A 26,070-nucleotide genomic window follows, 5' to 3' on the forward strand; every position below is an offset into this window, starting at 1 on the left:
GCTCAGGTGGCCCTTCCATGGGTCTTTCTAAGAGGTCGGGTTGCAGAAGAGGGGAGGGAGGGTGGGAATGAAAGGTGGAGTAGGGGCAGTGGGTGGGCATGAGGCCTGGGGCACAGGTGGCGTCCAGTACTGGGGACAGCAGGGGATGCTGCCTGGGATTCTCCAGAAAAGACTGCCCTGCCCACACCTTGACTGCAGAGTTCTGAATGTGTGTTGTTTTTCAGTTTAAAAAAAATGGTAGTTATTTTTAACATCAGCCACAAGAAGAAAACCAGAGATGTGCTGTACGCAGCAGGAGACAGGTTCAGTGGGAACCTGGGGACAACAGGGGATCCGTGCTCTTGGAAGCTCACCAGGAGTGGCCGAGCAGGCCATGTGGGGGATCTGTGTGCAGGAAAGCTCACTAGGAGAGATGGAGCAGAGAGATCCTTGGAGGCGAGGAGGTATCCAGGGGAGTGGGGGTGAGGAAGGGGCAGACAGAGGTCCATGTTGGGGCGTGGGCTGCTGGCTGGCCACAGGGAAGGAGCAGCAGCCAGTTTGGCCCCCTATCTCTGGATACCCCCTGGGCTGACTATGCCCCCACTCTGCCTAGGCAGGCTGAATCGGTCCCCTTTAGCACCCTTGGCTCAGGCAGACAGCCCAGCCCTGGCATTGATAAGCGCCACGGGTTGGCGCTGGCTCTTGACCCCAGTAGAGAGCAGGAAGGACCTGCTATCAGTCAGCAGGGAGCCCGGAGCCAGCCTCAGGGAGCCCCATGGCTCTGGCAGCCTCAGTGTGAAGATCGACCTCTGGCTGCTCTTGGCCTCCTGCAACTTCCATGCCTTTGACCTTGGTGTGAGGTCCTCTGACTGCCCCCACCCTGCCCTTGTCTGCCCAGCCCCTCTGCCCCTGCCCCAGGGACTGTGGCCTCCAGGAGGCCCTGCTCTGTCCCTGGCTCTGCACTACTGTGTCAGCCAGGTGGGCAGTGATTCTTAGCTAGCCTTGGCTCTTCACCAAGGGTGGGCGTGAAGATGAGAGAAGGCAGATGGGCAAACCCGTGGAGTGCCTGGAGCAGGGGGCACCGAGAGCTGGTGCTGCTGTCTGTGGTTGCTCAGACCTCAGCTTGGGAGCTTCTTCCCAGTTGTGCCACTTGGAGCGACTTACTGGAACTCCCCAGTCCCAGTTTCCTAACTGTAAAGTAGAGTGGAAACAGACCCTCCTTCCCAGAGAACAGAATGAGGTCCAGCCCCTCCTGGGTGAGAAAGGCTTTCTGTTTGCATTTAAAGGCTCAACTCAGAAGGCAATTCTCTGGGACAAACTCCCAGGGACATGCACTGTCCCTCATTGCTGGGGACACTGAGTCTCAAACTTTGGCACCTGCTGCTGTGAGCAATTGCCCGTCTATTCCATAACTGGACGATTAGTGATTCCAGGAGGCCAGAGCAGCAGTGTGGGCAGGGCTCACTCTGGCTCCCTGTGCACCTTGGCCTCTGGGATGGGGTGGGAAAGGGACAGTGCAAAGGCAGCCTATGAGCCTAGGAGTGGAACAGGGCTGAGTGACACAAAGCAACACATAAATAAAAAGTGCCACCTGCCTGCTCTCTGGCCCTCTGCCCTGGTGTGTGCTCGTCTGTTTTGTTTCTTTTTTGCACTGTGAGCTAAACCAGCTTTGCCTTTGAGGCTGCCTTCTGGATGAGGGACTGGAAGGGACATGGAAGAATGGGATCAGAAGGGCATTAGGTCCACCATGACGGGGTAGGGATATACCCTGGCGGGGGGTGGGTGTTGGAGGATGGACTTGAGAGGGACAGTTTAGAGACCAAGAGGCCAGAGGGGAGGCTGCAAAATAGCTCAGAGGCAGAAGCAATAGCACAGGAGTGGGGAGGGCCCAGGTCCTAAGTCGGTGGGGACACTCCATGCCTACAGGGGTGTAGCAGCTGCAAGGAGACCTGGGGCCCAGCGAGGCAGGTTTGCCCACAGCTTTCCATCAGAAGGAGAGCCCTGGTGTGGGTCTGCAGCATCTGTCCACATTCTCATAGAGTGTTCGATGCTCAGAGCCCAACAGCAGACCCCAGTTCTGCTGGGTCCACATCCCCTAGTTCTGGGGGACTTCAGGCAACTCCAGGAAACAGCTAGAAGGCCCCATGGGAGGAAATTGAGACCCAAGAGCACAATGACTTGCTTGAGCCACAGGGTGAGTGAGGCAGAGATCAGAGCAGAGCTTGCAGCTCACCTTCCATAACTCTTATCAGTGTCAACACACTGAATGTCATTTCCACATCCCTGGCCCTCAGCATAGGCCCTGGCATGTGATGGAAATCTGACAAGTGTTTGCAAATAAATGAATGAGCAATGAATGGATGGATGGTTGGATGGGTGGATGGATGGATGGGTAAGTGAAGAGATGAATGGGTAGATGAATAGGTGAATGGATAGATGGGTGGGTGGGTGGATGGATGAATGGAGGGATGGATGGATGAATGAATGGATGGTTGAGTAGATCTATGGATGGGCAGATGGATGGGTAGATGGATGGATAGGTAGATGGATAGGTGGATGAAGGGATGGAGAAGGGATGGGTGGATGGATGGAAGGAGGTATGGATGGATAGGTGGATGTATGGATGAATGGCTGGAGGGATGGAGGGAGGGGTGGGTAGATGGGTGGGTAGATGGATGAATGGAGGAAGCGAGGGATGGATTGGTGGATGAAGGGATGGTTGAGTGGATGCATGGATGGGTGGATGGATAGATGGGTAGATGGATGGGTAGATAAAGAGATAATTGAGTAGATGGATGGATAGATGGCACAGTCTACAGGAAGAGAAAGAAAATGACATTTACTGAGCAACTTGTACGTGTTAGGTGTTCTACCAACACTCTTTCCTGCACTGCTATCAACAGATGACATGGGACCAGGAGCTGTCATTCACACAATGAGCTTCCTCAGTGTCACTCAGCTCATGGGTGCAGTGTCCCCTAATGCCCTACCTGGCTTGTCCCAGTGGCTTTATCTAAATCTCACTCTGTCTCTTTACCTTTTGTGTAAGTGTCTTCTTTCTTTTAATAACCCAGCAATTTGGCTTTCTTTTCTTTCCCCTCCTGGACCCATGCCCAGCCTCCTCCCTGAGCCTCTGTGGTTTCACCCAACTCATTCACATCAAAAGAGTCCTCTTCCCAAAGCAAAGTTCTGTTTAGGTTACCCCAGCCCTTTTGTCTAACCCTTGCATCTTCCCCAAACAGCTACACTCTTGGTCTGGCCTTCGAGGACGCCCTCCTGACTCTGCTGTCCTCCCTTCCCACTGACTTGAGCAACCCTATAGTAAGAGGTGGTGCACAGTAGGAGCTCAATCAATGTTGAATACAATGGATTTCTCCTTTAGCCCAGCAGTCCCATCAGGTGACAGATTAGCACCTGAATATCTGAGTGTTTCACTGCAGGGGTAAGTTATGGGACTGGGCCTAAATTGGAGGCCCAGCTCCACCACAACGCCTAAGTGGCAGAGCTGAGCCTCCAACTTAAGTCTCCAGAATGGAAGGACAACATAATTAGAGAGACAGGCCCATGTGTTCTGGAGAAAGGGCCCTCTGTCCATGTCCTAGCTGGGTGGCCTTTGACAAGTTCCCTGAGACCTTTATTGGGATCCTTTTGAAATGGAGGCAAAATGTTCTACTTTAAGGAGTCCTTGGAGGAATTAAATGAGATATCATTTGGAAATGCTTCTGGAGAGTCTTGGCCACCATGTAGCAGAACCCTGGCTGCTGTTCACAAGACCCCTCCAGGGTCCCCTCCTGTGTGTGAAGGCTGCCTTACCTGTCTGTGGCTCCCTGGGGTGCAGTGACTTCGGTCCCACTCCACACCTGCAGCTTGAGGGGTTTCTCCTCCTGCCACCTGGGTCCTCGGCTGTGGCTCCGTGACAGCTGAGAGTTGTTCAGCCTTAGGGACCTCAGGGAAGCCTCATGGGAGCCACGGTGCCCGGGCCTGCAGCAGAAGAGCTGCTGGTAAGCCGTGCGGAAGTCCCTGTTGAGCGCAGCATACAGGATGGGGTTCAGGGCTGAGTTGGCGTAGCCCAGCCACAGCACAACGGCTTCAAACACCTCATTGACGGCATCGTCCCCTTTCAGCCCACGGTAGACAAACACGGTGAAGTAGGGAAACCAGCAGATGATGAATGCACCCAGCACGACAGCCAGCGCCACAGTGGCTTTGTGCTCCCTGATGGTGGCCGCCCTGCAGGAGCTCATGTGGTTGATCCTCCTGGCCTGCTCCCGGGCGATCTTGAAGATGCGATAGTAGGTGACACACATGACCAGCAGAGGCAGGTAGAAGGTGACCAGCCCGTCCACCAGCCCGTACACCTCGTTGACCTGCACATGGCACCTGCGAGTAGTGTCGTTGCCCTTGCTGGCCTCACTCCTGCTGTTCCAGCCCAGGTGAATAGACAGGAAGGACAGGGTGATGGAGATGACCCAGATGAAGACCAGGGAGATGGCCACACGAGCTGGGGTGACCATCACAGGGTACCGCAGTGGGTCCGTGACGGCACAGTAGCGGTCGAGGCTGATCATGAAGAGGTTGAGGATAGAGGCCGTGCAGAGCATCACGTCTAGGCTGGTGTAGACGTCACAGAAGACCCTGCCGAAGGTCCACCTGCAGGACAGCTGGTAGATGGCAGAGAAGGGCAGCACCAGGAGGCCGAGGAGCAGGTCAGTGACCGCCAAGGACACGATGAAGCAGTTGGTGAGGCTGCGGAGCCGGCGGTTCAGGCCCACAGCCAGGCAGACTACCACGTTGCCAGCGACAGTGACGAGGATGAGGACTGCGAGCACCATGCTGAGGGTGACCTTGAACACGGTGGACTCCAGGCCACAGGAAGGGGCTGTGCCATTGGACGCCATCCTGGCTCCCAAAGCTCCTGCCCTGCCCTTGGCCTTTTGGTTCCAGCCACTGGGCTCCAGACTCCCAAGAGAGCCCAAGGCAAGGGTCCATGTGGGTGAAGACTTCAGCGAATGACCCAACGCTGCTTTCTAGAAATAAACCAAGCAGTCCCATAGGTGTGGGGCATGGATAGGAATAACGAAGAGCCAAGGGCGGGGACTTGAAGCCAGGCTGGGGCGCTCAAGCTCCAGAGGTTCCCGAGGAGCCAGCTTCCTCCCAGGGCTGTGATAGCTCTCCAATCTCCAGGCTCTGCACGGGGACAGAGGCACCAGAGTGCGGCACTGAGGTGGCCTTGATTCTACGTGGGAGGGATCTCACACAGACGTAGCCGTATCCTTCTTTGTAGCCGGCACCCACTTCTGTCCATGTTATTGGGTCGAGGACGGGTGGTCTCCCTTTCTGGGGCGACTGGAGCAGGAGCTGAAAATGTGAAGGGCAAGTGTTGAGCCTCTGAAATGAGACCAGGAGCCCGAGGGCATTCAAGGTGAGTTTCTAGCCCTGCGTCCCCTGGCAGGACTCTGGGGGTGTGGGGCCCATCTGGGTGCCTCGCTTTGTAGAGACTGGGGCAATCAGGGTACAGGGCGGGGAGGGCAGGAGCAGGATGCACCATATCCTTGGGGAAACTGCAGGAAGGTCTAGGAATATCTATACAGAAGAGGAAGGACCTGGGCACCGGCTCTGGGCTTCGGGAGAACAGGGACTGCACCGGTCTGTCTCCTTCCAGGTTCCAGAGCCCACAGATAGGTAGCATCCCATGAATGAATGACAGGCTGAATGGATGAATGACAGAAGCACTCGGTTTGCCCTTGAAAGTGCTGAGAGCCATGTCTGGTACTGCTGTTGTGACAAAACATCATCACACTTTTAAGCTAGGGGCCAACAAACTTTCAGGAAAAGGGCAGGTGGTATATTTCCTGCTTGGTGGCCAGCAAGGCATCTGTCACAAAGATTCAACCGTGCCACATTCAAGAGAGCATGGCTGTGCTCCGATAAAACCTCAAGGAGGATGCGGCCATGTGCATTTCAAGTGTTGCAAAATCTTCTCTCGGTTTTTTCTGATGATTTAAAAACCTGGAACCTTCTTTCCCTCCCTCCTATAAAGATCACTTCAATCAAACAGCTGCACACACGATGCCTCTTGGTTAAATGAGAGTCCCTGGTCACCAGGGAATCTCCAAGACTCCTTCTGTTGGCCACATTCTGCTTCCAGCAGAACAAGCCAAGGCTGTGCCAGTTCCTGGGCTCCTCAGGCACATCCATACTCCAGAGCAGCCAGCAGGGGATGTCCCCAGGTCGGACAGTGACAGAATGGAGTGGCCGGCAGAAGCCCTGCCAGAAGCAAGCTAGTCTCCGGGAGGCAGGAGCTGGCCTCCCTCAGCCTCCCGTCTGGAGTGGCTTTGCATCCTGACACGAGAAGCACCATTGAGGGGCAGGAATCACGTTCCTGATCACCTTCTGCTGCCCTCGTGGCCACCCGGCCCTGTGAGCTGGCCTCTGGGCACTAGTTTTAGAAGGTCTGTTCAGTACAAAAGTGGCCCAACTAGCAGGAGTCCCACTGCCACACTTAGTTAACTTTGGAGGGGTAGCAATAGGATTTTTTTTTTTTTTAAGAATCCCTGTTTCTGATAAGATTTCTCTGAGTTTCATTAAAAGCTGAGTTTAGATCGCCATTTTGGCATTGGGCTGGCATTTCAGTGTTCAGGGAAAGCTTCAGACCTGAGTGAACCAGCCTCTCGAAGGAATCAGAAATTCTCCCTGCCTCTCGTCTCCTGGCCTCTCCTGGAGTCTCCTGGCCTCTCCTCTCCTCTCCCTGCCTCTCCTCCTTCCTTTCCCCCTCCCCCCTTCTTTCTTCCTTTCCCTTCCTCCCTCTCTTCACTCCCTTGATATGCTTCAACAGGTATTTCCTGGAGAATCTCACCACACCAGGTGCTTCTCTGGGTGCTGCTCCTGGTGCCAGGGGTACCAGGTGCTGGGGGGACCGAGTGCCGGGGGGACTAGGTCCCATGGACAAGAGCTGTGCTTCTTTCCTTCATGGAGTTTCCAAGGAGTCGCTCCCAGCCATTGCTGTGTTAAGCCAAGTGCCCCAGCAGTCTGGGGGGACCTCCACTGAAGGCAGGGGTCTTCAGGCAGGGCTCATTCCCCTTACACCTGTGGGAGGATGACCACCTTAGAGGGTCACGTTGCCAACTTGCACATCAGCTTCCAATGGCTCCCTTTTGCCCACAAGAAAGAATCGTCACTGTCATCATCACAGCCTATGTGAAGGGCACTCTCCCCAACGTTTTCTCAAACATCCAGTGTTCAGTGCAGTAAACCAAGCATCCTTGATACAGGCAGCAAAGACTGGCCCTTGGGCCATGACACACCCAGGCACTTACATTGCCAGGTGACAGGCACTGGCCATCTGGTGTGAGGGGGCCCCTAGACTGTGTCTGTGCCTCTGTTGTAAGCAAGCAGTGTCCAAACACACCTGCGCATTACTCCGCAACTTCCTTTCCTTGGTTTCTTTTAAAATCCCCAGTGCATCATGGACATCTCTCTGGTAACTAGATTCAGCCCACTCTTTCTGGAGCCAGTGTGTGGCAATGCAAGCCAACACAGGAGTCCCTGGGCAAGGACATCTGTGCTGGCAGGTTTGCAAGTGGCAAGAAATGGAAACACTGGGAGCATCAGTGCAGGGACAGTGCACAAATACACATGCATATTAAACACGACTGACCTGCACAGCAGCCTCACAGGGGAGGGGGGGAGTCATCCACTCCACACAACGACCAGGAGAGCAAGGCTCACAGGGACCAGGTGACGTCACACTCCCAATTAGCAGCACAGCCTGGGTTCAATCTCAGGGCTAATGTTTGGTCAAGTGTCCCCCAAAGGCCATGTTATGGAAGGCGGGGTCTCCAGCGTGGTCCTATTAGGAAGTACTGGATCCTTTGAGGTGGGGCTCAGTGGGAGAAACTGGGTCTTGGGGGTGTGCCCTTGAAAGGGATATTGGGACCCCATAACAGGGCCAAGGGACCCTGGAACGAAACCTCCGAAACTGTGAGCCAACATAAACCCTTTTCCCTTTGAAGTTGATTATCTCAGGTACTTTGTCATCGTGATGGGCAGCTGCTCAGCACACTCAGTTCAGTTCCTTTGACCTGTTTTTAATGCCGGTTCTTGGATCAGAGCAGACGTCCAGCTCTTTCCAACTGCCTCTCACCAAACGCTCCTGAACTGTTCCAGCTTCACCATTAAGGCAACTGCACTCCTTGGCACAGCAGCCTCTCTCTCCTGCCTCTGCCTTGACCGTCCCCACACCTGGGGCCCCTTTGTTTACACAGTTCAGCTCTTGGCCTTCTATGATTCAGTACAGGTGACTGTCTCCTAGACGCTTGAGGAAGAAGCAATGTCCCCTGCACTTAGATTCTGAGCACCTGCCACTCTGCACTGTTACCATGGCTTTGTCTTGCCCCACACTGGAGAGGGAACCATCTAGGGCAGGGGCCAGATCCTTTCCACCTTGCCCCACCCTTGTGTCTTCCTTGTCACCCATCCCTCAGTCCTTCCTTCCTGCACCCATCCTCCCTTCCCTCCCTCCATCCCTCCCCCATTCCCTCTGGTCTCTGTAACAGGAGGAGTACAGGGACAGGTAGTGTGTATACATATGCACGCTGTTTTCCTATGCTGGTATCCTCTAAGTGGAGCTCATCCTGGGATCTTGGGCACTGGAGGTCCGTCTGAGTGGTAGGTGAGAGGTGCCTCTAATGTCCCCAGCATTTTATATCAGACATTTCCAAGCATTCTGGAGAGCTGACAGCGTGCATGGCATCTCGTCCTCCTGTCACACGGATTTGGCAATGGCCTTCTCCACTCTTTTGGGTGTGTGTGTGTGTGTGTGTGTGTGTGTATGAGTATGAGAAAAGACGCTCGCTCGCCCAGCCCCTTCCTGTCGGCGCAGCCCGCAGCTATGTGGGTGTGCGCTTCACTACTTCCTCTTGTGTCTTCCCATCTTGCCTTAGTACCCTCAGGAAGGGAACTTTCTGGAGAATTTCTCAAGAGCAGGTCCTCCTCTCCATTACCCGCGAGGGAGATTTCCTATCTCCATTGAAAGGCGTCAGCCACTGCAGCCTCAGCAGTGAAGAGGTGGCTCGCTCTGCGTCTCACCTGGGGTGGCCTCCATGCGCTGCACTCAGAGGCAGTCACAGCAGGGCCTCCATGCATCTTGCAGACCCCCTCTGGCCACACCAGCTCTGTGTGCGGAAGTCTGCTGGACACTTCCCATCCTAGCTGGCTTGTCCTTGGCCTGGCACGTGGTGACCTGGCCTTGCTGCTTTGGCCTCGCTTCTGCCTGTGGGCTTGGGGTGCTTTCTGTGCCCTGAAACAACACTTCCAGAAACAGCTACAATGACCCAGTGAGAGGGTCCTGGTCCTGAAAATGGCAGGCCCATCCTGCTCCACCTTGGCGTCCCGTGCACACTGTCAGGAACACCCTCCTCCCTCCTGCTCCTCTGGCAAGCCTGGCCTCTGGTGGCCTCGGGTGGTCTCCTCTAGTCTTCCAGTGTGCAGGGCAGAGGACGGAAGGTGGGTCCCTGGGCTGCCCTAGGACGCGGTTGGAAGGGGCTCCAGCTGGGGCTGGCCCCTGGTCCTCTCATGCAAGAGCCCTTTACAGGAGGTCTTCTGCCCCAAGCTCACAGTCCTCCAGGGCCACGCCTCTGCCCCGTCCCTGCAGAGGTTTGCCGTCAGACTGTCCTGGTCTCCGACCATGCCATGCCCCTCCAGAGCCTCCTCTGTTGTTAGGTACAGAGGGCAATGCCTGCCATTCCCCGGTGACCTGGCTTCTGCCGAGCTCTCAGCTGGTTCTCAGGAGGAACATGGATCTGGGGATGGATCTGGAAACTCTGAACTTGGCTCCAAGGCAACAGGGACTCAATCAGCTGACCCTGGTCACCCAGGGAACTGGCAACAGAAAGGGAAGCCCGCCTTTTGATTCCTGCCAGCCAGCTCTCAGCAAGGACAAGCTGTTAGGAACTGGCACAGACGGGAACGCTGACTTCGAGTCAGGCAGGCCTGGGTGCTACGCGTCCCGCCTCATTTAACCTCTGCCACAGAACTGGCAGGCAAGGGACTTTCATCTCCCCCATTTGAAAAACACAGAACCCCAAGACTCAAGAGCAGGAGGAGGAAAACTCGGGACCCAGGCCTGCCTGCCTCAGCCTTGCGTAGTTAGCAACTCCTGTGAACGGACACAGGCTGCCTTCGCCTCCGCAGCACAGGACACTTCCTCCCTCACCACCACACTCCAGGGCGTCTTTCATCTTTGTGGCTGCAGATTTCTAACCTCTTCCTCATACACAGTGGGCTGAACACTTGGTCAAAGTCCTGGAGGCAGGAACAGCCTCTGGTGAAGGCTGCTCTGTACAAGAAAGGGCAAGCCTCCCAGCAGGGTGGTCCCACTCTTCCTTCCCTGACCCTTAGCGCGGGCCCAAAGCCAGGCCTGGGTATTACTTCTGTCCTCAAGTGCATCTTGTGCCCACACTGCAGTCCCCTTGGTGGGACCTCTCTGCCCAGCAGGGTCCAGGCGCTTGCTGCCCCACAGGTATGGACTCTCCAGCCCAGAGTTAGGTGGTGGGATCTATTACAGTACAAGTACCAGTGAGAGAGAAGGGCCTTGCACCAGAAGTCCTCTGGGGAGAAGTCAGTCACGTGGTCCCTCGTATTCAGGAGTCTCTTCTGCAGTGTCCCAGAGAGACAGGCAGCTGGCTGTCCTTGCACAACACCATGGACAGGGAGCTGACGTTCTTACAAAGTCTTTGCCCAGCACTGCATCACTTAAAGACACGTACAGCGCCCCACCCCATGCTCTTTCTCTTGGAAGCCATACCCCTCTGCAAGGTGAATACATCGCAACTCATGCCCAGTCCACACAAAGCACGATCGGCACAGGACAGGCTGCCATGGATGAGCTGGTCCAGGGCTGCCTTTGTGGATGTGCAGCTGGATGCTTACCGCTTGCTGCAATTTTGTGATTTTCTTTTTATATTTAAGGTCTGGTTGTAAACACTCGCGCAGGTCTGAGAACAAGCCTGGAGGCCTGGAGAACGGGCCCCAGTCCCTCGGCAGTGCTGCAGAGCTCAGCGCACACCAAGCTGCAATCCAGTCCCCTCAGCCATGCCGCCTTCCTGTCCCTAGGTCACCTCCACCACTGTGATCTTCACAGACCTGGGCCCTGGAGCTGCCCCACAGCATGGTTCCTTTCTCCTGTCTGTTCTCTCTCTCTCTCTCTCTCTCAGTCTCATTCCTTAAGGGTCCCCCTTGCAGTTAGGCACGGCTTGCTCCATGGGCCAAAGTCCTGCTACCCTGGCCAGCTGGGACACCTTGAAGGTTATCAGCAGCAAACAGCCACCTCTTGCCAGGGCCATTTGCACCTAGGGTTATCTTAGCCATCGCTCCTCCCCCACCTTCCCAGCCCCTTCTTGTCACGGCAGCACCTGGAGTCCTGGACAATCTACAGCAGACAGCATAAATGTACTGTCCACTTTGCAAGCGTGGCCCAGAGAGGCCAAGTGCCTCCGCAGAGCCCACACAGCTGGTGGAGTTGAGGAGAACCCAGTGCCCACAGCTTCCGATTCCTGACATCTCACCTTGTCCCACTCCTCATGCTCTCCAAACCCTAAAATCTCCCAGTTCTTCAAATTCACATAACACCAGTCCTGTTTTGATTTTAACTTAGTGATTTTTTTTTTCTTCTAGTGGTTGCAGTTGTGGCAAAAGGACTTTGATCATTACAATGATCACCGGGATCACTTTCCCTTAAGTAGGTCACCCTAAAAATAAATACAGTTGAAGCACAACCACTGTAGTCGCAGTCTCCCTAGGGACTGCTGCCTGCAGGGCCCAGCCCCACCCCCTCCTCATTAGAATGGGAGACTGGCCTGCCCTCCAGGGCTGGAGGACCCAGGATCATTCGCTCACACTTTCTCGGTGCCACACTGGGTAGCTTAAGTGGAGAAGGAAACGGGGGCTTCTGTGTGATTGGACCCTTACTGACATCTGTGTCACTGACCCCCAGATCCATCCAGGCACCCCCCCCCCCAAGGGCTGCTCGCCCTAGAGGAAGCACCTGGGAACCCCAGCATTGCAGTGGAGAGGAGCCAGCCTGGCCAGGCCCAGATGCCGGCTTAGCAGCCTCTTGCTGTGCTGCTGGGCAACCTCTGCACCTCTCTGAGGCTGTTCTGCCAGATGTCCACAGGCGCCACCTGCAGCCTGCCATGCTGCAGATGAAATGTGGGGGGAAGGGGCAGGGCGGGGAGCGTGGCGGCTCCTTAATAGATGGCCCCCTCCTCCCAGGCTGTGCTCTGGTCTCCTCTGGGAAATGCAGGTGTAGATCCCACCTTTCCTGTTGGGGAGAGGCAAGGAACAGGCCAAGGAAACACAGGTCCCCGTCTGACACAGTCTGAGCTCCAGGTCCTGTGTCAGGGTGAGCCTGGCCAGCAATGCTGGATGGACGGTCCAGTGACAAGGTGAGAAGGAGAGGAATGGCGGCTCCCTGTGGAAGGGCAAGACCGTTAAGGAATGCAGCCGGGAAGAGAAAGGGAGGAAGGAATGGTGTAGGGGCCGCTCTGCTGGTGGAAGAGTAGGTGAGGAAGTGGGGTAATGGAGGTGGCAGGTGGTCACAGAGCTGGGCCTGAGAGGGGAACAGAGAGAGGACTGTGAAGGCCAAGGAGGGCCTGAGGTGGCAGGCAGGAAGAGCCTTTGCAAACTCTCTCGCGTAAGCCCTTCCTCAGCTCTGCTGAGAAAGCCGCACAGCGGCCCCCAAAGCCTCAGGGGATCAGTTCCCAAACTTCTCTTCCCCTGCTCAGGGGTCTCTGCCACACTAGCCCCTCGGTTGCCCAGGCATCGCCTCATGCCCACCAGCCCTCTCAACAGAGGCCACAGCCCACTGATAACTCCTGTCCTCCCCGTGCTTCCTGTGTGACACTTAGGTGTCTGTCACCAGCACCACAGATGCGGTTCTTCACTTCTCTGTCGGCCACTGCCAGGCAAGTGTAAGTTCACAGGCGGAGGGTCCAAGTCGGCTTGCCTACCGCCTCACAGAGGGGGCTCCAAAGCACTGCTTCCCCCCGAGTCCAGGCAGGGTTGAGCAGAGTGAGTTGCAGGCCAGGCAGCTGTCCACCTGGAAGTGGCTTTTGCCTTCCTGATGTGGCAGGTCTGGGGCTAGCAATGGGGTGGGGTGAAGCTATCACCTGAAAGATGCAGAATCTCCATGGGTTCCAGGCATTGGGGGCTCTGCTGCAGGTAGATGGTTACATCTGCAGCCTGGCTGTTACAGTATTGCAGGCACCTGCTGGTCCCAGAGGAGTGTGGGGGGGAGAAAGTGTATGTGTGTGTATGTGTGTGTGTGTGTGTGTGTGTGTTTAAGAGGCAGGGGGTGGGGTTGTGGGACCTCTGGATCACCTACTAGTGTGACTGAGGACAGGAAGGAACCCAGTGATTGTTCATATACAGGATTCCCTTCCAGCATTCCAGATGGATGGCCCGTGGCCTCCCTGGTCACCTGCAAGGACATTTCACTTAGTTGTTAAGTATCTGGATGCAACAATGAAGCCACAGGCCGAGCTCAACCTGCTGAAGAGCCTTGCTGGGTCCCACCCTGCTCAGGACCTCTGAAGATAGCAACAGCATTTAGTCACGAGGAGATTTCATGGAAACATCTAGGTTTCCAGTTATAGATGGCCCCAATTTATGATGGTCCATTAGGATCTTCAGCTGGACAGTGGTGCGAAGGCTGGATCCTTACAAGCATTCTGTCTTCATGTTCAGATGACATTCAGCACCTTATTATGAGACAGGCTTTGAGTTTGATATTTTTGCCCAACTACAGGCTAACATAAATGTTCTGGGTATGTTTCCTCAGGCTGGCAAGGTCCAGCTGAGTCCCTAGACAGGCTTTGGTGGCATTTGTACCACTATGTGAAAGGATGGAAAGGATCCTTTCAGAGTCCCAGCACCCAAATAGGACACCTGAACCTGTGTGGCTCCTGATTTGAACCCAGCCACCAGGCCATCTTGAGACAACAGGGAAACCTTGAGCCTGGACTGGGCTTTCAATTACACTGAGGAGTGAGTGGTCCCCCTGTAATTCTGCTAGCCACCAAGCAGAAAGGGAGTCACGAAACGAACCCTGAGATGGTTCAGTGCCACAGATTCCGCTGAGCTTCTGCTGTGCTAGGAATGGAACCCAGCACTTGGCACAGGCTAGGTGGGTGCCCTGAGCTACAACCCCAGCGCCTGATGTCACAGATCAACTCTAGATGCTCAAAGAGAACGAACACACACCCAGATGACGTGGAGGTGGGAATGGGTGAAAGCGAATTGGCCAAGCTGTTGAGCCTGAGAAGGGGCGGGAGGGCTCCTCTCCATCTGTGTCCAGCGCCGTGTACCCAGGGAATGTCCATAATGAACAAATTTTGCAGAGCGGTTCTCCCCCAGAAGCACCTGCACAAGCTGTTCTGCCCCTATATGCTGCCCTGGGGTGAGCCCTTTCCTCACTGTCCCTCCTGCTCTGGGGACATCTGGACTTCCTGCTTCTCCCACCCCACTCTCTACATGGGGACAACTCTGCCCCAGGCCTGGCTGTTTCCCCCCACGCTGCCTTTCACCTTCACCCTCGGCCAGCACAGGACTCCGACCTTGGAGTGGCAGAGTCTTAGCCCTTCCCCTGCCTTGGCCCCACCCTCAGCTCAGCCTCCAGGCCACGTGGAAGAAGCACCTTTTCCAGCAGCTGCTGTGGGTCCAACCCTTGCCCTGCTACTTACAATTGGGCAATTTGGGTCAGTGGCTTTGCCTCCAGTCTCACTTCTCCTCCTGCAAATGGGGATGACAGTCCCAACCTCCCAGGGAGGTGAGAGGCCCAGAGGGGTAAGAGCAAGGTTCTCCTGGAACCAGCCTCCAGGTTATGTTGGGGGCCCGCCCCCCTTTCCATGATGAGCAATGGCTTGGGGTCTCTCTGCCTGAGACCTGTCCCCTGGATGAATGAAAGTCAGGGTCGTTCCCAGGTTATGTCGCCTGACTGATGGGAGGAGTCACCAGGGAACACCTGTCAGGCACTCAGTGATTGCTGGGGTGGCACAAGCACTCACGGGCGCCTGCTCTCCTCCAGCTGCCCGCTGGGTGTCCTGTCCTGTTGCTTGTCCTTCCAGGACGTCATGCACACCCCCTGCCTCAGCTGTGCCCCCAGCAGCCACCTATCCCTGTGCACACCCAGGCTACCCAGTCCCTGCCCCAGAGTGGCTTCTCTGCTGCTGGCCCAGACGTCTGGCTTCCTGGACACACTCACTCAGCCCAGCACTAGTTAGCCATGTGAGAAAGGCAAGCTCCTCCGTGCTCTGGACAAGAGCTGCGGGCTGCTAAGGCCCCCATGTTCCAAACCAGGAGGATGGCGGAGTGAGTTATGTCTTAGTGGAAACAGCAGACAGCTGGCACCACCAATCTTGGAAACTATGATATAATAAATGGAAATGCTTATATTCAGGTTAAAAAAATAGCAGGATTCAAATTGTACATAGAAAATGACTGTAACTATGAACTTCTAGCTTGGAAACCTTCAGCAGGGAGAAAAACAGCTACTAAAATTTATGCCTAGAAAGACTGGATGGCAATAATAATTTTCTTTGGATACTGATACCGGTTGTTATTATCGTCTTTGCACATTTCTTTATTTGAAATTTTGTTCATTGACAGTTAATTCTACTGTGACTAAAAATCAACACATAAGGAATTGAATGGTGTGCAGAATATTCTTTTCTTTGGGGCAAAAAATAATACACAGACATACACATATAATATGAATGCAGTAATATAAATAAAATACAGTAGTCCCCCTTACCCATAGTGTTGTGTCCCCGGTTGTCAACCACAGCCTGTAAATATTAAATGGAAATTTTGAGAACTAAACAATTCTTAATTTTTAAATTGCATGCCATGGCAGGATGAAATCTCATCTATCCTATATTGAAAATGAATAATCCCTTTATCCAGTGTGTCCTCTACCTACCTGTTAATAGATGTCCTTGACTATCAGAATGACCATCTGGATACCACCGTGGATGTACTTATTTAATAATGGTCCCAAAGCACAAGAACAGTGATGATGGCCATCTGATTAAATCTGTATTGTTGTAGTCAGGTGCGGTGGCACACGCCTGTAATCCCAGCAGCTTGGGAGGCTGAGGCAGGAGGATCACGAGTTCAAAGCCAACCTCAGCAAAAGTGAATACTCAGCAACTCATGAGACCCTGTCTTTAAATAAAATAGGGCTGGGGATGTGGCTCAGGGGTCAAGTGCCCCTGGGTTCAACCCCCAGTACCAAAAGAAAAAACTGTATAAAAAAAGTAATTGCTGTTTCTTGTTATTAACAATCTCTTACTGTGCCTACTTTATAAATTAAACTTCATCATAGGTATGTAGCTTAGCATACATGGGGTTCAGTGCTATCGCTAGTTTCAGGCCCTGGCTGGGGTCTGGGGTATACCCTTGTGGATGGGGAGAACTACCGTACATATTCTGCTTGTATTTTCATAAAGAAAATCTGGGAGGATTCTCCCCAACGAGATAACAGAAGCTATTTCCTTCTGGGGAGAGGTGAGGACCTGGGCAGGTGGGGGCCCGGGTAAGTGAGCCCTTTCTGGGTGGCCTCTGCATATTGCACTTCTGAACCACACAAAGGTCTGACCCACTTGAAACCTGGGAAGACACAACTGACCATGTCATGAAGATTCAGGAGCAGGCAGCATTTTTCTGAAAGGGCTCCTTTTGTTAAAGGTGCTACCTCAAAACAAGGGGCCTTGTGCTGGAGCTGTGGGCTGAATCATGTCAACCGGGGTCTCTACTGTGAACCTGACCGACCCCGTTGGTGTGTGTTGTGACCAAGGGGGCTGTGGATGGAAGGACTTCCAAAGAGCCACACAAGGCTCTAGAACCCGACCCTCTGCACAGAGCCTGATACTCTCTGGAATAGTTTGAAGACAATAGGGCAAGGGGTCCCTCTGGCCCAGGTCTGGGTACCAGGGTGGTACAAAGGAGGAGGATGGTGCTGGGGTCCCAGGGTCCCAGGGTCCCAAGGTCAGAGGTCTGGCAGGCAGAAGAAATGAAGCAGGCTGTGCAGAGACTGTGTCATCTGCACTATGGCGTGGGTGCAGGGCGCATCCGGAGGGGTGGCCACTACACAGCTGTGCTCACTGTGGGCCCAGAGCCCTCAGTGGCCACGTTTTCCAAGAGAAGCTGGAAATCTGCATATGAAATGATATCTTTTGGCTTAAAAAAAAATGTCCCAACTTTTCAACGAAATCTCATTTAAAATGTTGGCTTTTTTTTTTTTTTTAATATCTTAGAGGCTTTGTAAAATTCTCTGCTAGCTGCTTGTCTGATCTCTGCCCGTTTCTGCAGAGCCAGATCAGCTCCCAGGATTCAGTCTTCCTTTTCTAACCCCTCTCTGCAGTTTCATTATTGCTTTGAGAATTTTGCATCTGATTGGTATTAAACGCACTGGCCCGTTGCCTCGGGGAGACTGACTTCCCCCTGCTTGAACCCAGACTAGACAGATCATCTGTGGCCTGGGGGCGTGGTAAGGGGACAGCTGCCAGATTCTAGCTATGGGTTCTTATGGGCTCTTGAATGTTCTGCATCTAGAAGTGAGAGGTAGTGGCCTTGCAGTTGCTCTGGGCTCTAACAGCCAAACTCCACTGAGTGTCCACCCTCTTTCCACTCTCCTGCCTCAGTTTCCCCTCCCCTCTTCACTCATGCTCTGTCCCCTAGGTATCCAGAAGTCTCCCTCTTCCTTTAACTGCAGATTCTTGCCCATTTTCTTGCACAGCTAGATCCCAGCATCTGGGCCACCCTCCCCTGATGCCTCTGTCTCGTCTCCAGCCACTTGGAAAATGCCGAGCTCAAATGCCAGCCCCCACGGCTTGGCTCCGAGGAAGCCTCTGCAGTCGTGGCCCGAAGGCAGCTGTGCCTCTCTTTCACTACTTACACGCCTTCCCTGCGTGCAACCCACACCGCTGGAGATAGTCGGGCCTCTCCAAGCAGCTCTTGACTTTGTCCCTCTCTCCAGCTGCAATATTCTGGTCTTGAACCCAGCTCCAAGTGAAGGGCAAGAGCCAGGGCTCTGCCCTCTCCTCCCCTGCCATATGTGGAGAAAGGGCATTTTAGAAATTGCAAACCTGATGATCTCTATGTGGGGCTAGAATCCTTCTCTGGCTCTCAAAGCCTCCCGGACAACATCCAAACTTCAACTTGGCAGTGAGGGCTCTTGGAGATCTCTGCCCGGTGGACATCTCTATTACCCCTCCCACTGCCTGGGGTCTCAGATAAAACCTACTTTTTCTGAATGCCCCAAGCACACCTGGAGGTTTTCAGCTCTGTGTCTTTGCACAGGCTCCTTCACCTGGGTCACCCGGCCACTCTGCCCACCAGTGGAACTTCCAAACCTAGCTCAGCAGAGCTCTGGATGGTGACTCCCCCAGGACAGTGGGCACTCGGGGTCTCCAAGGTTTGCACAGGACAGAGGGCTGCACTATTCCAGGCAGCACGTGCTGCTCACTGCTGTGTCCCCCCCTGCCACAAGGTCCTTGGCAGGTGTCAGGTGGATCCTCCCCCATGTCTTTTGTGTACTGCTCAGGACTGGCTGCAAGCAGAGCGTTGGTGAATGCTGGTTGAATGACTGAATGCATGAATGGATAGCTCTGCGGCTCAGAGAAGGTCTGGAGGTCAAACAATTATTCTCTAGAAGAGGACAATCCTGGAGCGGGAAGTGACCAAGGTGTCCAGTTTTTGCTGGCGTGGGTGTTTGCAATCCTCCCTGCTGTTCCTGGAGGCTGGGAACCAGGTCAAATCTGCCACGTCCTCTTAGAGACTGTCCCCTGGGGCTGGCAACAATTGGCCATGCTGCCTGGTCCAATGGGTGACCAACTTGGTGCCAACCACCCTCTTCTCACTGTGGCAGTCCAGGCCTGTGCCCTCCTGGCTGGGCTGTCATGCAGCATCAAACCAGACAGAGTTGGAAAGTCCCTTTTGGATCAGCCATCATGGCCCCTGTGGTTTCAGATGGGACAGTTGAGGTCCAGAGAGGGGAAGCAGCTTGCCCATGGGGAAAAGAAGGGATGGCCATGCCTGGAGACCAGTACTTCAAGGTCTTATCAGGTAGGAAAAAGGATCAAAGGATACTTTGACGCATGCTAGAGAGGATCTGAGGGGAGGCCCTTGAGATTGGGAGGCCAGAGGGGCCTCCAAGAGGCTGAGCCTGGAGCTGCTGTGCGAAAGGAGTGCTGGACAGAGGAAACAGAAAATGCAAAGGACTGGACAGGGATGAGCTTGGGAAGGCTGATGGCCAGCACAGACTCGGAGCCACCATCCCGGGCAGTGACTGATGGGGCAGGGCCTTCTAGACTTCTGTGGAGTTCGCATTTCAGTTTAAGTCAGGGAACGACACCAGGGAGTTTAGAAGGTGACTCTGAACAGACAGTTCTCCAGAGAAGGGACCTAACAATGAACACACCAAACAACACTGAAATTCACCGGCCACCAGGGAAATGCAAACCAAAGCCACAAAAGTACCACTTCCCACACGCCAAGATGGCCGCCATGTGGGACACAGTGCCAAGGCAGGGCAAGGAGGCAGAGAAGGGCCCCACGCAGGGCTGCTGGGAATGCAAAAGGTGCAGCCACTGTGGAAGCAAGTCCAGCAGCTGCTCAGAGCAGGAAATGGACTCACCATGTGGGTACTTCTACCCCTGGGTATGAGCCCAAGAAAAATGAATGTATATATCCCCCCAAAGTCCTGTGCACAAGTGTTTGCAGCAACATCAAAAGTGAAAACACCCCCAAAGCCTGACAGCTGATGAAAGGATAATAAGGTGTGGACTGAGTGACCCCTGCAATGTAATACGGTCAGCCACAGGAAGCATGCAGGGCTATGTGCCCTGACGCGGATGTGCCTCGAAAACATCATGCTGGGGTAAGAGGCCACTAACAAAAGGCCACATGTCATATGAGTCTATCAGCACAAAATGTCTAGAAGAGATGAATCTACAGAGATAGATCAGTGGCTGGGTGGGAATGGGGACCGGGAAGGTGGCTCCTCACAGTCACAGGAAAATGTTCAGAAATCAGACGGCAGTGATGGTTGCCCAACTCTGTGAAGATGCTAAAACACTGACCTGAACAGTTTAAAAGGGTGGATTTTACAGTAGAGCATCTTTATAAACCTATTATGATTAAAAAAAGAGACCACCCTGGTTGCTGATGGGGACAGAGATTCTGGAAGCAGGGAGGCCTGTTGGCCCACAGGGCAGTCACAGGACCAAAGTGCCCAGCATAGGAAGCACTTAGTGAATACCTGTGGCTTCCCGGTACATGCCGACCCCAGGCCAGGAAGGCCCCTCTCTTCTAACCCAGGCTCAGAAGCTCAGCACCAGGGCCATCCTGGACAGGGCTCCTTCTTTGATGTGCCTTGTGGAATGCCTAGCAGCCTCCCTGCCTCCACGATGCCAGCACACTCCTCCCCATCATGACAATCCAAAACACCTCCAGGTGTTGACAAAGTGGCCCCCACTTGAGAACCCTTGTTCTAGCTTCCCCCTTGGGGAGTCCCTGCTCCTCCCTGCAGAACCACTCCAGCTATCACTCTGGGACTGTCTGCAGCCTCTGAGGTCTCTCAGTTTTGTAAACACCCTGAGCCAAGGTCTAAGGACCCTGCCCACGTTACTCTCCATCCACCTGACTGTCAGCACCTTAGGGACCTTTGGGCCCCAGTACCCAGCACACAGCTGAGCTCTTCAAGGTCACCATGGAGCCCTTTCTTCACCTGCACAGCACAGAGATGTTTCTGCTGTAAACTGTCACCCATGGGGACCCCGGGGAGCAGATCTGAACAGGATGTTGAAGGAGGAGGAGGAAGACCACTGAGCAAAGAAGGGCGCTGTGGGTGAGAGGAGATGCCTGGGGGAGCCTGGGAGGTACGTACGAGCACAGCTGGGTACAGACCTCTGCAGATAGACCAGTGAAGGGCAGGCAGACAGAGGTTCAATCCCACAGCTGGTAGCTGGAAGGAACAAGGGCAGAGACTGGACCATGGTGGCCATGTATGCTATAAGGACTTTGCACCTGACCCACTGGGGAACGGGGAGCCTCGGACTAGTTTTGAGCAGGGGAGCAACAGTCTCAGATCTCTATTATCAAACTGACAACGGGATAAAGTATGCATCAGAATTAGAGGAAACCAGACAAGAGATAAGAGGATGGTGAATATTTCAATCTGGCAAACACCCTCGGGACAATTTGGTCTCCACGGTGGACCTGGAGGCTCTCAGAAAATGGGTGCCCATTGTATAGAACCATACAACACCTTCATTTGTGCAAGCCCCCCCTTCCTTCTCCCACCAAGACCTCAGCACTAGCAGCAGACAGGTCTATGTCTGCTAATCATTAAAGCGCATGCTCATTGAATCCAACCTGCAAAGCCCAGGGAACAAATCTCCCATAATCCTAATGCCTACAGGCAAACACCATTAACCTTCAGCCGATTTCCTTCCTGTCTTTTGTCTAAACTCTTGCCACAATATGGGGGGACCATGTTATATATATGCCAATGCATAAGCACGCTCCTATTCATTGAAAACTCTCCAGTTTTAGTAGCCCATGGCTGTCCCTATTGTCGGGCATTACAGGCACTCTGTGATTGTGGATGAGTAGCTTGGCAACTGAAAGAGCCTTTGTTTGTATCCCCATCACTTCATCTGGATGTACTCTTCTTTTAAAACATTTTTGGCAAAGGAGCCTCCCTGGCTTGCAGAGATAGCCTTTCTCCCATCATCGGGGGACTTCTTTCCCAAGAATAAGCAAAATTCTTGGGATTGGACCTTAATCCTGCTTTTCCTTCCTTGGGGTGTTGGTGGAGAAGGACCACAGCTGGCCCCTTTCCCCCATGGACATGTCGGCTGGGAGGGCCACTTCCTTAGTCATCAGCCTAGGTCAGGGAGCAGAAAGTGCATGCTAGTGACCCCAGGGAAACCAATCTAGGCTGAGACTAATGGACCCATGTTACCTGGAACAAGGACAAGGGAGGAAGGAAAAACACGGCCTGTCAGCCTGACATCGGCTTCCTACGCGGTACTGAATAGCAGCCTTCCTTCCTTCCAGACCCCTAAAGAAATCCCTGGGCAGATGAACCTGCGGCCCACTGCCAGCCTTCAGGCTCACCTTTGCCAGTGACCACATATGTGGCAGCTCTTCCTCCTACACATGCAAAAGAAACCAACGCTGATCAGGTGCACACAGGGGCCAGGACCTGTGCTAGTCCTCTTTGGGGGCCAGCATGGTAACATGAGAAACACCCCGGAGGCAGGCAGACAGGGGTCCAATCCCACAGCGGGAATTTTCTAGCAATGAAACCATGTGGAAGTCACTTATTTCCAGGAGCCTCAGTTTCTTCATCTGTAAGTTGGGGTTCAACGTCACTAGTTTCCCAGGGTTGCTGTGATGATTGTAGCCAACACCATACACATAACACACCTTGCACCAAGCTGCACATAGCAGGTGCTTCAGAAAAGTTATTTTCTCATGATTTCTAATTCCTCTTCTACCCCAGCAACATGTATGTCAAGAAATGTAACATATTCAATTGCCTTTGATAAACTCCAGGGATGAGGAGCTCATTAAAGACAGGAATTCATGACTTCCTCTTAGAATAAGGCAACTATGGGCTGGGGGTGTAGCTTAGTGGTAGAGCACCTGCCTAGCACACATGAGGCACGGGGTTCAATCCTCAGCACCACATAAAAACAAATAAATAAAATAAAGGTTTGTGTCCATCTACAACTAAAAAAAAATAATAAAAAAATAAGGCAACTATTGACAAAAACTGTCATCTGAGAGATGTCCTGCCTTACAGAAGCATGAGCCTCTGGGCAAGAATGGGGTGGGAGTGAGGTCCTGGGACCCCATTCCCTGGTCCTGCTTCAGGCTTAACTGGGTGACCACTAGCTCTACCCCTTTATTATTTCTGGCAAGGGAGACAAAAAGGACCTCGTGCATACAAATGAGTTCCCTGGAGACGTGAGGACTCTAGGGTCACTTAAGTTTGGTGACAGATGCCACCCGGGGACACCACAGCTCACAAGCACTTTCCAGCCCCACCTCCTTATCCTCACAACCACCTCAAACGGGGCGTTAACACGGAGCTTGTCACTGGGGAGGAAACTGAGGCTCACAGGCTCAAGGTCATTGGGATTCTTAAGGGGCCCAGAAGAATCGGAGGGGAAGCCACTTGCCCGCCTCTTCTCACAGGGGAATCCCTCTCCAGATGCCCCGGGAGGAGTCCCGCCCGACTGAACGCTGCCCCACTGGCTACCAGGCTTTGGCAAAGCAGCCCGGGGCCAGTGTTCTGATTCCTGAGAAACTAGGAGGTCCCCTCCCGCCAGCCGGGGGCCCTCCGCTGGCATTTCTAGAGCAGAGTCGATCCGTGCTCCCACAGACACATCGCCCCGGGAAAATACCACCCACCGCCCAGACCCGGGGACAAAACAGAGACTTTCCACGCAAGTGGACTTTCCAAATCTACCCCTGCGCGGGCGGTAGCAAGACAGAACTGACCCGCATCCCCTGCTGTGCCGGATCCCAGGCTGTGCCCCTGGCTCGCGACGACCGGGTGCGGCCACGATCCCCGAGGGTCAGAGACGGAAACTGAGACTCCCGGGCGCAGGAGGCACTTACCCAAGGTCGGGCACTGCTGGAGATGGGGCCACGACAGCCGCGGGGACCGGGAGCCGCAGCCCAAGGCGGCCCCAGCGCCCGCCCCGCCCAGCGCCACCCCGCCCCCCCGCGACCCTCGACGAGCCAGGCCCGCGGGCAGCCTTGCCACCTTACCTGAGGCTGCGCGGGGCGGATCAGCACGGCCTGGGCCCCGCACCGCCGCTGCGCTCGGGGCCAGGAGGGAGCGGGCGGCGCGCACAGCCCGCGCCCCGCGCCCCGCGCCTCGCACCCACTTCCTCGTCCCGCCCCCGGCGCGCCTCCCGCGGGCGCGCCTCCCCCTCCCGCTCGCTCCCGCCGCCGTGCACACGCACGCACGTGCTCCGCTGCCCGCTTCCAGCGCGCCCACCTGGGCTTCGCTCCTTTCTCCTGGACTTCCTTCCGTGCGCCCTGCGTGTCGCTCCCTTCTTGGTTCCTGCCGTCACACCGCCTTGAAAGCTCTCGCTTCTTCTCTTGGCTCCTGCCCACTCCCCACCACTGCACTGGGACATGCCCCGCACCCAGGGCCACACCCTGGCCTGAGACCTGCGTCCACCTGTGCAGACACTGGTCTGGTGGACAGGGACTGGGCCCTAGGCCCAGAGATCAGTTGCACCCCTTACCTTAGTTGCTCGGGTCCCAGCTGCTGGAATCAGGCGAGGAGGGAGAAAAACACTAGTTTGCTGGAAAGGCCAGGGTAATTCTGAGGCTTAAAATATAAAGGGCAAGAGGATAATGGGCAAATAAAAGTCAATGAGTCCAGGTGTTATTAAAGGAAACTCTGTGAAAACACCAAAAACTCTCCCGTGGATTTGTTCTGATGGAAGGGTGCATGGGAAAGTAGGGAGGTGAGTCTTGGGAAAAGGGAATTTGGGGGTAGGGAAAATAACACTCACTTTCCAGGTGAGAAAGTGGGAGGCTTGGGTGGGAGCACCCATGACCTATATGTCAGGATGTGAAGGCCCTGGTGCTCACACAGACCTCAGTGAGGGGAGCCTATCAGCAGGACAGCCAGGGTGCTATGCCAGGCCCAGGGCAGCAGCCCACTGTAGGGGTGGCAGGTGGTCAGATGGGTAGCCCTTGGTTGCTTGGTGAATATGATATGTGGGTGGGGGGGGTTTCTGCAGAAGCTTGGTGAAGAAAAGCAAACCGAGAAGCTTCAGCTGGATATAAATTGTAGACATGAACCTGCAGCTTGGTGTGGCACCTGTAGCCACTCAGTCACCATGTGACCCAGCACTGTGCAGGGTTGAAATGCATAGACTAAGGGCCACAGTCCCCTAGAGCTCTGAGCCCACAGTGTCCAGGGAGGGAGGCTCTTGTTGCAGCATGTCCAAGTCACACGTCATGGAATGAATGAAGAGCCTCCAAGCGGGTCTTCAGGTCTCTTCTCTTGTGAACTCTCCAGTTCACAAGCAGGTGAGGCTTCTGCATGGTGTAAATCAGATTGTGTCTCTACTGCTTGGCTTCCACCCCTCCTGTCACTTCCTGTTGTAATCAGAATGAAATCTAGCTCCTTCCAGTTGCCAGGAGAGCCCCTCCCCAAGATTACCAGACCCTCCTTTGGTCCTCTTGTCTCTGCACTCACTGCCTCTCTCCATGTGTTACAATTTACATCAGAAATGTCCCCCAAAGGCTCATGTGTTGAAGATTTGTCCCCCAACCAGTGGCACTACTGGGAGGTAGCAAACACCTTAGGTGTAGTTGGAGGAAGTAGGTCCTTGGGGACATGCCCTTGAGGAATTCTTCTTGTCCTTGGCCTCTCCCGGCTTCTTGTTCTGACTCTTTCTCCCTCTGCTCCAAGCTGCCATGAGGTGAGCTTCTCTGCCCCACCATGCCCTCTCCACCATGACGGACGTTCTGCCTCCTTTACTGGCTCAAAAACAAGCCAGCTGACCATGGACTGAAACCCTGAGCCAAAACAAGCCTCCTCTCCTTTTAAGTTGTTTTTCCTCTGGTATTTGCTACACCATCAGAAAGCTGACTGCACAGTTGGCCTCAACGGCAATGGCGTCCTCTGTGTTCCTGGGACAGCCCATACTGGACAGACCACAGGCCGTGTGCCAGCTGGACTTTCTGCCTGGAGTGCTCTTCCTGCTTCCCGTGGCTGTTTGAATGCTGCCTTCTCCGAGAGGTCACCTCTGGCCGCCTTATCTAGCACAGTCACACTTTGCTGGTGGTTTTTATGGCACCCCTTTTCACTGTAATGGACAGATCTGTCACTGTCTAAAACTATTGTCTCTTCACTTATCTACATGCTTACTGTCTGATTTACCTCACCAGGACCTCGCTGGTGAAGGATCAGGGGCCCTGTCAGCGTGGTTCCTGTGTCTCCCCACAGCCAGACAATGTTCGCTGGATGAGTGATATGGCCTGGATCCGGAA

The 26,070-nt window shown here is 54.3% G+C and overlaps 1 protein-coding gene across 3 annotated transcripts in view; it reads right to left on the reverse strand.

The window, feature by feature from the left end:
- Positions 1-23,932, reverse strand: part of HRH2 (histamine receptor H2) — a 39,866-nt gene extending 15,934 nt beyond the window's left edge. The window contains exons 1-2 of one of the 3 annotated variants that reach the window (XM_081284454.1): positions 23,824-23,932; positions 3,793-5,337 (exon numbers count right to left, since the gene is read on the reverse strand). In XM_081284454.1, the coding sequence (XP_081140580.1) occupies positions 3,793-4,877 (1,085 nt within the window). In that variant the 5' untranslated portion in view covers positions 4,878-5,337; positions 23,824-23,932. Of the gene's footprint in view, positions 1-3,792; positions 5,338-6,835; positions 6,922-23,670; positions 23,767-23,823 lie in introns of those variants that run through there. The other 2 variants (XM_081284455.1, XM_081284456.1) reach the window with 2 other exon arrangements.
- Between the last annotated feature and the right edge of the window lie 2,138 nt (positions 23,933-26,070).

This window comes from Spermophilus citellus, assembly GCF_964194105.1.
Source record: "Spermophilus citellus genome assembly, chromosome: 1".
Taxonomy (NCBI): Eukaryota; Metazoa; Chordata; class Mammalia; order Rodentia; family Sciuridae; genus Spermophilus; species Spermophilus citellus.